This window comes from Odocoileus virginianus, unplaced genomic scaffold, assembly GCF_023699985.2.
Source record: "Odocoileus virginianus isolate 20LAN1187 ecotype Illinois unplaced genomic scaffold, Ovbor_1.2 Unplaced_Contig_2, whole genome shotgun sequence".
NCBI classification, from domain to species: domain Eukaryota; kingdom Metazoa; phylum Chordata; class Mammalia; order Artiodactyla; family Cervidae; genus Odocoileus; species Odocoileus virginianus.
The window spans coordinates 4,628,702-4,641,067 of NW_027224319.1; the positions used below are offsets into that span (position 1 = coordinate 4,628,702).

The 12,366-nt window shown below is 51.9% G+C and overlaps 1 protein-coding gene across 27 annotated transcripts in view; it reads left to right on the top strand.

The window, feature by feature from the left end:
• Window positions 1-12,366, top strand: part of KLHL18 (kelch like family member 18) — a 108,233-nt gene that overhangs the window by 92,471 nt on the left and 3,396 nt on the right. For 25 of the 27 annotated variants that reach the window (XM_070463383.1, XM_070463385.1, XM_070463386.1 and 22 more), the window contains 5 exons: window positions 2,054-2,214; window positions 3,417-3,553; window positions 4,943-5,180; window positions 9,804-9,908; window positions 11,666-11,777. In XM_070463383.1, the coding sequence (XP_070319484.1) occupies window positions 2,054-2,214; window positions 3,417-3,553; window positions 4,943-5,180; window positions 9,804-9,908; window positions 11,666-11,777 (753 nt within the window). The remainder of the gene's footprint in view (window positions 1-2,053; window positions 2,215-3,416; window positions 3,554-4,942; window positions 5,181-9,803; window positions 9,909-11,665; window positions 11,778-12,366) is intronic. The other 2 variants (XM_020915890.2, XM_020915888.2) reach the window with 1 other exon arrangement.

Sequence of the window (12,366 nt, forward strand, 5' to 3'; positions counted from 1 at the left end):
AGATAACTTCTCGAAAGAGTCTTACTCTAAAGGCGAGTAGAGATGGGGCAGTGGCTAGGGGGATATGAAGTCAAGAGGGCCTTGATTTTTTTAAGTACAATTGGACTGTTGATGGGAATTTTCCAGAAGAGGGAAGAATTGGAAATGTAGAAGAAAGGGGAGATTGTTGTCCTGGGGTAAATGAGAAGAGACAGAGTGTAGGCCACAGGGAGGGTGTCTGAGAGGAGCTTGGGCCCCTCATATCCACAGCCACAGTGGAAAGGAGAGCCTGCGCCCAGCACGGCGGGAAGGGCAGTGCTGAGAGATTCTGCTCACACTGTCTTCTGGTTTGTTCCTGTGTTCTCAGCTGAGAGCAAGGCTGAGGGAAGAATGTTAGACATCTGAGGAGAGATGAAAAGGTATGAGCTAGGCATCGAGGAAAGAGGGGAGAGTAAATGGACAAAGCTCAGGACTTGGAGAGGGCTGGATAGGAAGCAGGGCCAGGTGAGATCTGCAGTCGCAAATTTAACATAAGCTGGTCAGCCCTGTTGTGTGTTGTCTGTCAACTGTATGTACTGGTGCAGGGTAGAGAGTGGGTTAGATTTAAAGAGCTGGAATTCACCAGGGTACACATGTTTTTTCAGGTAAGTGTGACTAAGAGAAATAGGAGACTAAGATGGGAATGATAACCCATGGAACCCCTGTAGTTGAGAGAGAGCTAAGGAAATAGTCTTGAGGGGGACCTGAGAGGGAGGTGTGGGGTGAGGGAGAGCCATGCCCCAGGCTAGGTAGAGTTGGTTGCTGAGCTGGAAGGATTGGAGGCAGCGGCAAGTGCTAGTACACTTAAAATTATGGAAGGTACTGGCCAAGCGAGGTGTGGGTGATTATAGGCTCCTCTCAGGACAAAGACAACATCATGAGGGGCTTCCCTGGTGGATCAGTGGCTAAGGCTTCACACACCCGGTGCAGACGGCCCAGGTTTGAATCCTGATCAGGGAACAAGGTGCCACATGCCGCAGCTAGGAGTTTGCATGGTGCAGCTAAGATCCCACGCAGCCTGATTAATTACAAAAGAGAAGCTTGAGTGAAAGTGTACGGTTTTAGTAGCCAGGGCGGAGTGAAGGTTGTCCTTTCTGCTGAACAGAATGTCGTGCAGGTTGTCTTAAGAGGACAGTGAGTCGGAGGGTGGTGAGGGCTGGGTGGGGAAGGGCATCAGCCGCAGGGTTGCGGGGGGGATGTATTTGGACCCGGCACTGCAGACACCCAGAGCACCATGGCAGCAAGGCCTCTGTTAACTGGTCACGGGTCTTGGGGTGTCATGAAGCTGTACCTTGGCCGAAGGAGCCCCAGGCTCCATCAGACACTCGATAGAGATGTTAGTCCCAGCTCAGCTCATTTCCCTAAAGTCTGAAGAGTCCTCTCCTCTGCATATTAGTGACCATTAGCAAAGCAAAGCCTGAACTCAGCAGCATGGACCCTGAGATTTAGAGGAACACGCCCCATCCCAGGAGCAAGGGGCCCTGTCCCTGGTTTATCCGCTAGTTGATATGGCCCAGGGCAGCTCGTATCTACTGTGATACATTCTTCAAGGGCCCTCAGAGGGAGAGATCCTTGTGACTGGAGCCCCTGGGGAAGGCTCCTTGGAGAACCCAGTTATGAATCCAGGCCTTAAAGAAACAGGAATGAGTTTAGATGGAAAGGAAGAGATGGGGGCATTCTAGGTGAAGGGAGCAGCTGGCCTGCCTAGAGAAGAGGGTGCAGAAGCAGCAGGAATTAAGGTTGACAGGGCTTTGTTGCAGGAGAGAGAGAGAGAGGAAGAAGGAACTTTGGGCAGGTTTTCATTAGGAAGACATAATGACAGCGAGGATGGTGTTCCAGTAGCCTCAGCTTGCCCCTCAAAAGACTGGATCGTATGGGGTAGCTGGGGACGTGGAGAGAAAGCGGTGGATTCAGGAGACAAGTCGGAGGAAAGATGGATGGACTCAAGGGGGCAGAGGGTTTGAGATTGGGAGGTACCGGGTGCAGGCTCTGGGTGGAGGGGTTGCCACCAGCGCTGCCCTCTCTGTCGTGGCAGGTCTTCGAGGCCGTGCTGGCCTGGGTCAGGTACGACCGGGATCAGAGGGGGCCCTGCCTGCCCGAGCTGCTCTCCAATATCCGCCTGCCCCTCTGCCGGCCCCAGTTCCTGTCGGACCGCGTGCAGCAGGATGACCTGGTGCGTTGCTGCCACAAGTGCAGGTGAGCGGCGGTGGGCCTGCACACGGATGTTGCCCAGGGTCTGGGCAGGGAAGAGAACTCGGCTGCTTCATTCAGGGGAGGAGCATTTGGAGTGGTCATTCTGAATTTGTGGCACGCAGGTTGATCTGCCTTCTGTCTAGAACCTAGAAGAGTCCGAGTTTGTCATGTTGAGCAGAGAAATGTGCTCTGTGGAAGCATCTAAGGCAGAAGGGTTTTCCTCCCCTAAGTTATCTGAGGATTTTCTAGCATCTCCATCCATCGAGCCTACAGACATCTATACTGCGTGCCCTGACCCTGTTCTCACCATCAGCTGACTTAGTGGTGACTTCCTGGGGCTCCTCGTCCTCCTCCGTAAACATTAGTCGGTGTGCTGGCCTCTGGTGGGTTTGTCGAGCTGCAGTGCTGGGCAGGGTGGGGGGCATGTTTCGGAGCAGGCAGAAACGGTACCCGGAGTAAACCAAAGACACTCTGATGCGGCAGAGCCACCAGAACAGCTCAGGAGACGCCAGCCCCAGGGGAGGATGTTATAAAGTAGAGCAGCAGAGGAGCGTCTGCGTCTTCCTTCCAATCGCTCATGACATTCGCAGCTGGCTCAGGAGGAAGTCAGTGGTGGGGGGCAAGTGTGAAGGTGTGTGTCAGGTTGGGCTGGAGGTGTGGCTGGAGGCAGCTGAGCCCCTGGGATGAGCAGTCTCAAGGGTGCTGTTGGGGACTTTGAGCTTGGTTCTGTAGGCAGTGGGTAGTGACGGAAGGGTCTTAATTAGAAAACCAACCTGGACGACAGGGTGGAGGCTGGCCTGGAGGGGTGGGGCTGGAGGCAGGGGGTCTCTCGGGAGCTGTTGGCTTCTACCGCCTCAGTCCAGGTGAGGTGGTTCGTCTAAGGGTGTGAGTTACAGGAACGGAAAGGAAGAGCTGAGTCTGAGTGGCAGTAGGATGGCAGGCAGTTTGTTGAGCCTCCCCAAGGCCAGCTAGTTTACAAAAGACTGTTTTTCTTCTATTTAACTAGCAGAGGCAGGCTCCACTCATCTTGCCCCTCCAGTGTCAAGCAGGTCTCAGTGGTTGTGTGTAGTTTCCCCTGGGCTCACCTGCGTTCTTTGAGACCAAACCTTCCTCCTGGGCTTCCCCTGCAGTTGTGGGTGGGACCTGAAAATGGGGGCCAAGAGGACAGAGTCCTTCCTGTCTTAGGTTCTTGCGCTTTATTCCAGGGACCTGGTAGATGAAGCGAAGGACTATCACCTCATGCCGGAGCGCCGGCCCCACCTGCCGGCTTTCAGAACTCGGCCTCGCTGCTGCACATCCATCGCTGGGCTCATCTATGCCGTGGGGGGCCTCAACTCAGCAGGTATCTTGCAGCCCCCCTTCGTAGAGCCCGTCTTGGCTGCCGTGGTTGAAGAAGCACCCAGCAAGCCAGCCTGGCTCCCCTGCTTCCTCCCCCTGGTGTGTCAGCACCCTGGTGCCTCTCGATTTTATATCAGCGCTCTGCTGTTAGGTCATGTCAGATATTAATACTCTTGAAACAGAATATCAGAGCACAAGAGGTCTCTAGAAGTCCCGCAAGTCTGGCCCCCTGCCTTCACAGTGAGGAAATTGAGGCTCAGAGACCTTGATCTGTGTTCACACAAGTTCTTTGGGCTGAGCAAGGGCCTGCTCGTGGACCCACGCTGGTTCTCTAACATCCCGTCAGCTACGGGTTTACTCAGCTCTGGATAGGATATGATCAGAGACCCAATTCTGTTACCAGGCTAATCACATCGGGTCGTGTGGCCCTCTGGGCTTAGACTCTGGGCATGGCACTGTAAGAAGGACAATCCCGTGCCCCTCCTGCCCACTCCAGGCATCACTGTCGGGCGGGAGTACTCTAGGAGAGGGCAGTACAGACTCCCAAGTCCTTGCAGTGCAGAGGCACGGGGAGTCGTCACCTCAGATGTGAAGGCCTGGCCTTTTCAGAGTCAGCCAGGCTGATGGGAGCTGGGGAGCCGGTGGGCAGTCCTGGAAGTTTTGCCTTTGATTGAAACTTAGTGGGGAGATGGGTCCTGGCCTCTGCTGCTTGTTAACTGTATGACCTGGAAAAGGTAAGTCGTCAACTAGTGAACGTAGAGTGTGCAGGTGCTGAGAGTCCCGAAGCAGAATAAAACAGGGAGGGGGTTATTTTATTTGATCTTTAAAAAAAAAAAAACAACTGAAAATGGCAGGGTTGGAGTTACTCCTGGCTACTGTGGTTACTGTTTATTGAGCACTTGGTATGGTCTAGAACTGTGCTAGGTGTTCTGTCATTTAATCCTCGTGGGAACTCTGCCCTGGAAACAATCTCACATGTGAGAACAGAAGATTGGGGTGCCAAGCAGCATGCCCAGGGCCCCCCGCTAGGAAGTGACAGTCGCCCTGGAGCCATGCCCTGCTCTGTGGGCATGCCGCCCGGGTCGGGGAAAATGTGGACCCTGTTTGCCTTCACCTCTGCCTTTCAGCAGGTGAAGAACCTCCTTGCCATTTAAAAGCGCCCTGTCTAGAAAGGAAACAAGTGCCTCCAGTCTGCTTCTGATTTTCCTTAAAGAATTAGGTTTAAGGTTATCCCCGGCTACTGTTCCTCAGGGGGCCCTCCAGCCTTGAGTGATTGTGTGGCCTTGAGTGATTGTGTGGGAAGAGCTGATAAGATCGAGGCGAACATGCCACGTAATCATTGCCCAGCAGCCATGATCTAAACGAGTGGTCTCATTTGTTTTAATTTGAGTAGCAAATTTTTATGCAGGTGACTCCCTGAATGTGGTGGAAGTGTTTGACCCCGTCGCCAACCGCTGGGAGAAGTGCCATCCCATGAGCACAGCCCGCAGCCGCGTCGGCGTGGCAGTGGTGAACGGGCTGCTCTACGCCATTGGCGGGTACGACGGCCAGCTGCGGCTGAGCACTGTGGAGGTCTACAACCCGGAGACGGACACGTGGACGCGCGTGAGGAGCATGAACAGCAAGAGAAGGTATTCCGGGAGTGGGCTGCATGTCCTGGGTCACTCTTTGGGACCCCATGGTCTAGGATGGAGGCGCCATCCGAGATCAGCAGGATCTCCTTTGGCCTGGGGATCCCTGCAGCCGCTGCCCGTACTTCTGGGAGCCAGCACCCCTGTCTGCTTGTAGGAAAACTCTCGCCTTATCCTTTGAGGAACCTGGGGAGGTGACACAGGGACCTGTGGATGTTGTACTGTCATTTAAGTGCCAGATAAGGACTGAAGGTTTTTATTATGGAAGACGCAAGGAGGGAGAGAAGCTGGGCTGGAATGTCAGGAAGGTTTCGGCGAAGAGGTGCCGGGATCCCAGTTTGAAACCTGAAGAGTAAAGGATTTAACTTTATTAGTCACAGGAGGGAGTTGGAATGAATTCCTCCCTATGCTCTCTTTCCCCCCAGGGTCCCCGCCCCACATGCTTTCACTGGCAGGGGGTTTATGGAGCACAGCAGTGCCTTTACCTGGGGGCTCCACACAGTCCCCAGGCCTGAGCACACAGCTGGCTGTGAGGTAGACCGACCTGGTGTCGCCTAACACCTTGCAGCCACTTGTCTGCTCCTACCCACGTTTCCTGAGTAGGACAAGAGACAGAGGACATCCACAGTGCCTCCGGTTATCCTTCTTCGTGCTGAAGTGACTGGCGATGTCCTTCCTTACGTCAGTCGTGTGTGGAGAACTGTCCTGGTTGGACGGCGGGAGCTTTGGAGCACAAGGGTGTACCTGGACAGACTCGTCTGTTCTCCTGCCCTCGTGGCGGCAGCACAGATCAGTGGTTTCACAGGCCGCACTGCTGTTTCTCTTCCGAGACAAACAGAAGAGCAGTCAGCCATCCAAGGCCCCCTGTTCGTTTAACCATAACAGTTCTGCGTTTATCCCTTTTGCATATTGCACCTCCTTGGCATATGCCCAACGTTGGGAAAAGTTAAAATGATATTATTTTTGAAAACCCCTGGACCAGCTGCCCTTTAAGCGCCTTTCCTGCTTTTGTAGTTCTGTGGCCTATTTGCCTCACAGACCCCTTCGTCTGCTTGTGATTTGGGTTTTGCCCTTGTAAGCTGATGTGAAAAAAGAGAGAGAGAGATGCCAGTCACTGTGCATGAGGAAGAGGAGTCATGTTTCAGCGTGGAAGCCCTCTGCCACATGGAAATGTCACAGCTGTGATACACACGGTCCACATTCAGTCGTGTTTGTGTGTGATCTCCAGCAGGGAGGAACTTGCCTTTGTATCAGTGAGATTCACAAAAGGCCAAAGGGCTTCGTTTTGGAAGAAAAAATACGTAGAGAAGATCTGCCCTCTCATGGTTCCTTCTCCTCCTGCCTCTGTCTCGGGGCTTCCCCTTCTGGCTCCTTGGGTGCTTTGCAGCTTTCTGTGGCCCCAAGTGACTCACTGCTTAATATCCCCCATCAGAAGGGCCTTTTTCACTCTAATGGCCATGAGTCGTTCTTCGTTGCGTGTCTGCTCTGGGCCGCTTGCTAGCCGCGACGTCGCAAGGTCTGGAGTGCTGTCTGGTAGGAGCCCACCGGGTGGCCCCTTCCCTCTCTGTGGTTATTAGGAGCACCGGCCCAGCTCCATTGCATCCCCTTGAAGTGACAGACTGCCTTAAATGTGCATGGTCACTTCTCCCCTGATGAACCACATGCCCTCTGTTCTGCCGGCTGGTGACAGACTCCTTTCTGCTGTCGTTCCCTGCCCTCCTCTAGTCCTGCAGGCTGCTTGTGCAGAGCCCTCTCCCGTGACCTCTTTCAGCCCACAGCGGTCAGCTCAGTTCAGTCGCTCATTTGTGTCCAACTCTTTGCAACCCTGTAGACCACAGCACACCAGACTTGCCTGTCTATCACCAACTCCCAGAGCTTGCTCAAACTCATGTCCATCGAGTCGCTGATGCCATCCAACCATCTCATCCTCTGTCTTCCCCTTCTTCCGCCTTCAATCTTTCCCGCATCAGGGTTTTTTCAAATGAGGCAGCTCTTTGCATCAGGTGGCCAAAGTATTGGAGTTTCAGCTTTAGCATCAGTCCTTCCAATGAATATTCAGGACTGATCTCCTTTAGGATGGACTGGTTGGATCTCCTTGCAGTCCAATGGGACTCTCAAGAGTCTTCTCCAACACCACAGTTCAAAAGCATCAATTCTTCGACACTCAGCTTTCTTTATAGTCCAACTCTTACATCCATACATGACTACTGGAAAAACCATAGCTTTGACTAGATGGACCTTTGTTGGCAAAGTAATGTCTCTGCTTTTTAATATGCTATCTAGGTTGGTCATAACTTTTATTCCAAGGAGCAGGTGTCTTTTAATTTCATGGCTGCAGTCACCATTGGCAGTGATTTTGGAGCCCTCAAAAATAAAGTGTTTCCATTGTTTCCCCATCTATTTGTCATGAAGTGATGGGACTGGATGCCATGATCTTAGTTTTCTGAATGTTGAGTTTTAAGCCAGCCTTTTCACTCTCCTCTTTCACTTTCATCAAGAGGCTCTTCAGTTCCTCTTCTCTTTCTGCCATAATCTGAGGTTATTGATATTTCTCCCAGCAATCTTGATTCCAGCTTGTGCTTCATCCAGCCCGGCATTTCGCATGATGTACTCTGCACATAAGTTAAATAAGCAGGGTGACGGTATACAGCGTATGCTGGATGTACTCCTTTCAAATTTGGAACCAGTCTGTTGTTCCATGTCTGGTTCTAACTGTTGTTTCTTGACCCGCATTCAGAGTTCTCAGGAGGCAGGTTAGGTGGTCTGGTATTCCCACGTCTTGAAGAATTTTCCACAGTTTGTTGTGATCCACACAGTCAAAAGCTTTGGCGTAATCAATAAGGCAGAAGTAGATGTTTTTCTGGAGCTCTCTTGCTTTTCCTGTGATCCAACAGATGTTGGCAATTTGTCCAACAGATGTTGGCAATTTGACCTCTGGTTCCTCTGTCTTTCTAAATCCAGCTTGAACGTCTGGAAGTTCACAGTTCACATACTGTTGAAGCCTGATTTGGAGAATTCTGAGCATTGCTTTGCTGGTGTGTGAAGTGAGTGCAGTTGTGGGTAGTTCCCCTTATCTCTTCACACTGTCTTCGCCATTGCACTGAAAGTTAATCTCATGTGATTTTGTGGTACATCTCAGTCCTTTCTCACATTTTTGTTGAATTCCCCAGTTGTTACTTTTGTCTAATTCTAGAAGGACAGTGACATGTCTCGTGAGTTTGTGACCTTCCCACAGTCCTCTCCTCAGGCAAGTCCTTGTCCTCTTTCAGGCTGGCTCAGGGATATCAGGTGCATCACTTTGATTTGCTGTGTATATTTGAAAGGGGGCCGTAAAGCCTGGTATTCTTCATTTTACTGTTAGACACCAAAATTCGTTTTTAATCTTCTCCAGCATCAGGTCTGAACACAGTGACTCGGGCAGCTTGGCACTCATGTTTCATTTTTCATGAGGCTTTGTGTCAGGGATATCAGGTGCATCACTTTGATTTGCTGTGTATATTTGAAAGGGGGCCGTAAAGCCTGGTATTCTTCATTTTACTGTTAGACACCAAGATTCGTTTTTAATCTTCTCTAGCATCAGGTCTGAACACAGTGACTCGGGCAGCTTGGCACTCATGTTTCATTTTTCATGAGGCTTTGTGTAGACCAGAAGACTGTATGATTACACCAGACCCCTGGTTCTTTGGTATTAGGAGAGCTTGGCACAATGAACAGTGTGGGAGACAGGCTTGTGGCATTGAAATCCAAGGCAGGCCCCTCTGGGCAGCCCTGAGAAGATCTCCTGGCCTCCTCAAGCCACAGCTGCTCAGCTCTGCGGGAGTGATGGTGATGCCTCCCGTGGAACATGCTGAGGGTGGGAAATAGCAAGTAGAGAGCGCCTGCTGTGTGCAGTGGGTGTGAAATAAACAGGAACTGTTGCCTCACCCCTCAGACAAGTTAGGGGACATGCAGGGCCGTGTATGTAACAAAGAGATGTCTGCCATTCCTTGCAGTGAATTGTGTGGGGAAATCACAGTCACCCATATATTGAGGGCTTGTTCCATACAAAGCGCCACACTTAGCAGTGTCAGGGTCGCACTGTGAGGACCCCCGTCTTCCAGGGGGTCCCCACTTGTGAAGAGGTGGCAGCTCGATGTCTGGTACCCCTCCGGGCAGGGCCTTTGGCTTGCTTGGCTCTCTAGACCCGGCGCCCTGGACAGTGTGCCTGGTGAGGGCCTGGTGTGCTGGACGAATGGGTGACTCACAGCTGTGACAAAGCTGTGCTGGGAGGGTGGGGTCAGCAGGGACTCATTCTTGCTGGGGGTCCAGGATGGCTTCTGGAGGAGAAGAGGGAGGAATTTGACCCGGGCCTTAAAGGTGAATCCGACCCTGAGCACGGCAGGGCAGAAGAGCATATCAAGGACTGAGGAGGAGGTGGAGGAGGTACCCCGGGCGGGAATGGCAGGAGACAAGAGGAACCACAGGGCAGTTCCATTTCCATTTTACACTGTTGGCTTAGGCACACCCCTGGGATTTAGGTCTGTTCTAGAAGGAGGCAGCTGGGGGCTCGGCTTAGTTCTCTGCACGAGAGAGGTTGCCCCGGGAAGTCTGAAGCCCTTGGGATGACAGCTGTGTCTGTTTCAGTGCCATGGGCACGGTCGTGCTGGATGGACAGATCTACGTCTGTGGTGGCTACGATGGCAACGCTTCTCTCAGCTCTGTGGAGACCTACTCACCTGAGGCAGACAAGTAAGGAGTCCAGCTCCCCTGGGGCATTGGAGCTTGCTAGACACAGTATGAAAATCAGAACAGCTTTAATCACACCTCTCGAGGTTAAGGAAGGTCTCTCCTATTTAGGTGTGTGTTGGTTGCTCAGTTGCATCTGACTCTTTGCAACCCCATGAACTATAGCCCTCCAGGCTCCTCTGTCCATGAAATTCTCCAGGCAAGAATACTGGAGTGGGTTGCTGTTCCCTTCTCCAGGGGATCTTCCCAACCCAGGGATCAAACCCCAGTCTCCTGCATTGCAGGCAGATTCTTTACTGTCAGAGTCACCAGGGAAATCTAGCACCTGTACTTGCTTGCATGTAATAGGTAATAGGGACTTAACCACCTTTGATTAAATGAGTGAATGTTTAAATAAATTTTAAAAACAAGTAGTCTGCATAGGTACTTGGAAGCATTTGTTAATGCTCTGTACCACTTAAATAAATCAGCTCATTGTAATGGAAATGCAGGTGAAAGGGCCTGGGAAATAGATGAACAGCACTTTCCAAAATGGGTAAAATATGATTTGGGGGGGAAAGAAGTTACACATTAAATAGTTAAAGAAACTTGGGAAAGTGATGTCTATACCACCAGAGGCCTCATCTTCCCATAACACATATTAACATTTTAAAAGACTGTGAAATTCTGCAGTAGAGAAGCCTCTTTAATTTCACTTTATCTGTCACCATCCTGTGGTCTCATTTTGCGGAACACTCTTTGAAAAACACCAGCAAGGTTAGCCCAAGCTTTTCATTTCAGTATTTGAATCCAACAGTATAAACACATTGGATCCATCACAGTGCATTTAAGCCTTTATTCCACACACTTAACCAACCTATTAAGTGTCAGGCAGCGAGCAGGATGTCTAAGATGCTTAAGCAGCACTCATCTGCTGGGGCCACTGCACACAGCAATGGTCCTCCTCTGGGGGCCTGTGTCTGGAGCGCTTGGGTACAGAGTGGGGAGGGCTTCTTGTCTTCCCACGGCTGGTGGGCCAGAGTCAGGTTGCAGAGATACCTTCTGAGGGGAAACATGCATCCCAGGAGAAGAGACAGAGGGAGAGAGGCTTGCAGATAAGAAAGAGCTGCTGTGTGAGGTTGAGGAGCAGGTGTGAGTGGCGCGTGGCAGAAGGTACAGCTAGAAAGGGGATGAGGACCCAGTGGCGAAGAAGCACGTTAAGGAACCTGGAGTCCGCCTTAGAGGAAATAGGAGTCATCAGAGGACATTCTGTGCCCTGTTGGGATGGGAATGGTCTGAAAGCCAGGCCCCCCAAAGCAGGCAGTTGCAGTGGTCCCACAAGAGGCCAGAGTAGTAGTGAAATGGGGACAAGCAGTAGTGAAATGGGGACAAGCAGTGACTAGGAGGCAAATCAGCGGGGGCATGGTGACCACAGAATGGTAATTAATGATGGAGAAGTAGTCATAAAAGTTCCGAAATTATAAATCTAGCAGCTAGATGGCTGATGGTCCCATTCACAAGACCAGAGGTATCAGGGAGGAGCAGATCTGTCAGAGAGGCCTTGGGCGTCCTGACTTTGAGTGTGTGGGCCTGAAGCTTAAGCGAAAAGCTGCAGCCAGAGTGACCTGAGCAGAGGTGGTGGAGGAGGCCTTAAGAGTTGGGGGGATTGTCCAGGGTGGGACAGGACACAGCACAGCTCCTCCAGATCCTCCCCTGCTGTCCTGCTAGGGCAGGACCCCCAGATCTCATGGCTCCCCTTCTCCTTTGCCTCTTTCCTGAAGGTGGACAGTGGTGACCCCGATGAGCTCGAACCGCAGTGCCGCGGGGGTTACAGTCTTCGAGGGCAGGATCTATGTGTCGGGCGGCCACGACGGTTTGCAGATCTTCAGCAGCGTGAGTCTGGGCTCCTCCTGGGCTAAGGGCACCTGCTCCCTTTATCTGCAAGAGTTATTTTGAATGGATATTCTTTGGAAAAAGGCTCAGCCTTGCCACTGCTAGGGAAAGTGTCATCTCGGGGTCTCAGGCCATCTGCCACATGCTCTGAAACGCTGCCTCCGAGCATGGGAACCCGTGTGCACAGAGTGGGATGGAGTGTGGCCTTAGCACTCTCACCCCCACCCTGGTCATTTCCTCAGTGAACAGCATGTAAGACCTGGTGAAATTCCTGCCCAGAGGAAGTGCAATCATAGAGTGGGAACTTTCAGATAGTTGCATTCTTCTGGCCGCTTGGCTTGAAATTGCATTTATTCCTTTAAAAGATCTCCAGAGCCACTGAGTGGTCATTTCAGCATCAGTCAGGCTGCAAGGGGAGCACACGGTGGGGATCTAGGGATACCCCGCACTCCCACTGTTCTGTCACCACACAGAGCGCATCACGGGCAGCTCCTCGATTTCTTTCTGCGGGTGTAGACAGAGCTGGTTAGGCCAGGCCGTCTCCCTCTCCTCTCACGAGCAGGGGTGCAGCTGAGGAACATGGGCATCG